This window comes from Brienomyrus brachyistius, chromosome 11, assembly GCF_023856365.1.
Source record: "Brienomyrus brachyistius isolate T26 chromosome 11, BBRACH_0.4, whole genome shotgun sequence".
NCBI classification, from domain to species: Eukaryota; Metazoa; Chordata; class Actinopteri; order Osteoglossiformes; family Mormyridae; genus Brienomyrus; species Brienomyrus brachyistius.
The window spans coordinates 28,577,311-28,579,181 of record NC_064543.1 but is presented as its reverse complement, the minus strand read 5'-3'; the positions used below and the strand labels follow the sequence as shown (position 1 = coordinate 28,579,181).

General features: G+C 42.5%; 1 protein-coding gene across 1 annotated transcript; it reads right to left on the bottom strand.

Annotated features, from left to right (window-relative positions):
- Positions 1 to 278: 278 nt before the first annotated feature.
- Positions 279 to 1,474, bottom strand: LOC125704313 (achaete-scute homolog 1b-like). The gene is made up of 2 exons (XM_048969777.1): positions 736 to 1,474; positions 279 to 593 (listed from the first exon to the last, which is right to left on the bottom strand). Exon 1 carries the CDS (start codon positions 1,340 to 1,342, stop codon positions 740 to 742), a length of 603 nt encoding a protein of 200 aa, XP_048825734.1. The 5' UTR covers positions 1,343 to 1,474; the 3' UTR covers positions 279 to 593; positions 736 to 739.
- Positions 1,475 to 1,871: the final 397 nt, after the last annotated feature.

Below are 1,871 nucleotides of genomic sequence, written 5' to 3'. Positions count from 1 at the left end.
CCCACACTGGCGAGAATGGGACATGGAAGCATCAACATACACACCAAGGTCTTTTTCATGATCAGCTACCTTTACTTCAGTGACACTCTTCAATCCTTCATAGAAAACTTTTGCTTTCCATGAAACTAACTCAAACATGGGTATTTAAGTTTAAATCTCCTAATGGAAGGCATTCACCCTTGTCAATTAACATTACTTCACACATATTTGAAAGTGGCAGTGTCAAAAAATATAGAAAGAGATTCTCATATACAAAAATAAGTTTTCTTGTCATTCAGTGTGATGTATAATACAAACATAAACATAAAAATTACATAGATTTAATATACAGGCTAATGTAAGAGGTTGACATTGTTTTCTGGAAAACCTGGATACAGTATTTTAAATCCTAGCATCACTGGAAGTCCTAGGACTCCAAAATTCATTTGGTGTAAAAATTCGACATTCTTAGGCCTTTAATTAGATTGACTTAATTGCACTTAGATTAGCTATGAAGAGTGGCTGTCCATTAAACCTTATCTTCTGAGTCTTGGTGATAGTGAAAAGAGGTACTCTCCTGCCTTTATTCTCCTGCCTTTCTGCATTTGGAAAAGCTTAAATGGGAAAATGTGCATTATGATTAGATTCTGCATATTATGAACAAATTTATCCATTTATATTAATACATTTCTAAAATATCCTGCTTGCATTTGCAAATTCAAAGGTTCATGTGGCTGATTATTAATTGGTATTTACCTGATCAGTATCTGTCAAACCAGGTAGTAAAATTTAACAACTCTTGCTCCTCGTAACTTAGAGTCTCGTAGCCAGCTTCGTCTGAGGAATAAGTGGAGTGAGGCGATTCTGGTTCAGCGGAACAGCTGTTCGAATGAGTAGGAGACGGCACCCCGCAGTGGAAAGCGGCTGACACCGCATCGTGTTCGTCCAGGAGCTGCTGAAGCGCACGGATATACTCCACAGCTGACCTCAGCGTTTCCACTTTGCTCATCTTCTTGTTAGTCGCCCCGTTGGGCACGTGCTGGCGCAAGATCTGGAAGCCTATGTTGACCTGTTTCACCCGGTTCCTCTCCCGCTCGTTGCGCCGCGCCACGGCCATCGGCTGCTGTTGAGGGATGTCGTACCTCAGTCCGTTGAAGCTGAGCCTCCGTTTGCACCTGAGGAGCTCGGGCGTACTAGAACGCTGTCTTTTCAGCACTTTGTTTTTGCTTTGATGGACCCGAGTGTTGGTGACGCTGCACGTTTCTTCCGAGGATTGCAATGCGATTTTGGCGCAGTGTTTCCCAAGTCCAAAAGAATATACACTATGTATTATCTGTGCTGTTGTGACAGTAGTGCTTGCCATCTCTTTTTAAAATCTAAATTACTTAAATAAAATAGTTGCACAGATACAGTGCTTTGCCTTCGTTTCTCTGGTCTTGGACGTGTTCCTGCTCCAGAGAAGGAAATGAGATTTGTGTAGTATCAGCCCCACTAGGGGATGTGTGGCACCCTTTTTCCGCTCTCTTCTTTTCTATACGCGTCCCACAACCCACCCCTTTTGAACAGCACGCTTTTCTAAAAGTCCCCGCCCCGCTGTGTGCCTCTTCAGTTCATTGGTTTCGTGAGCCAGGCGCGTGGCTCTGTTCGCTTAATAATAAACAATGCAGAAACTTCGCAGCGGCTGGGCCACACGCTTATCTCATTTACATTCCAATATATGTAATCTGAGAGCTGATTCAAACTTTCAGTAACCGGTAAAAGGGGGAAACAAACATAAAAAGTGAATGATTTGGTTCTTGCAAATGTCTTTTGAATCTGACAATGCACCCCTGGTTGCACATTAACAGTGCATTTTTTTCACCCAACAACCTTCGCTTCAACGATCACTCCTG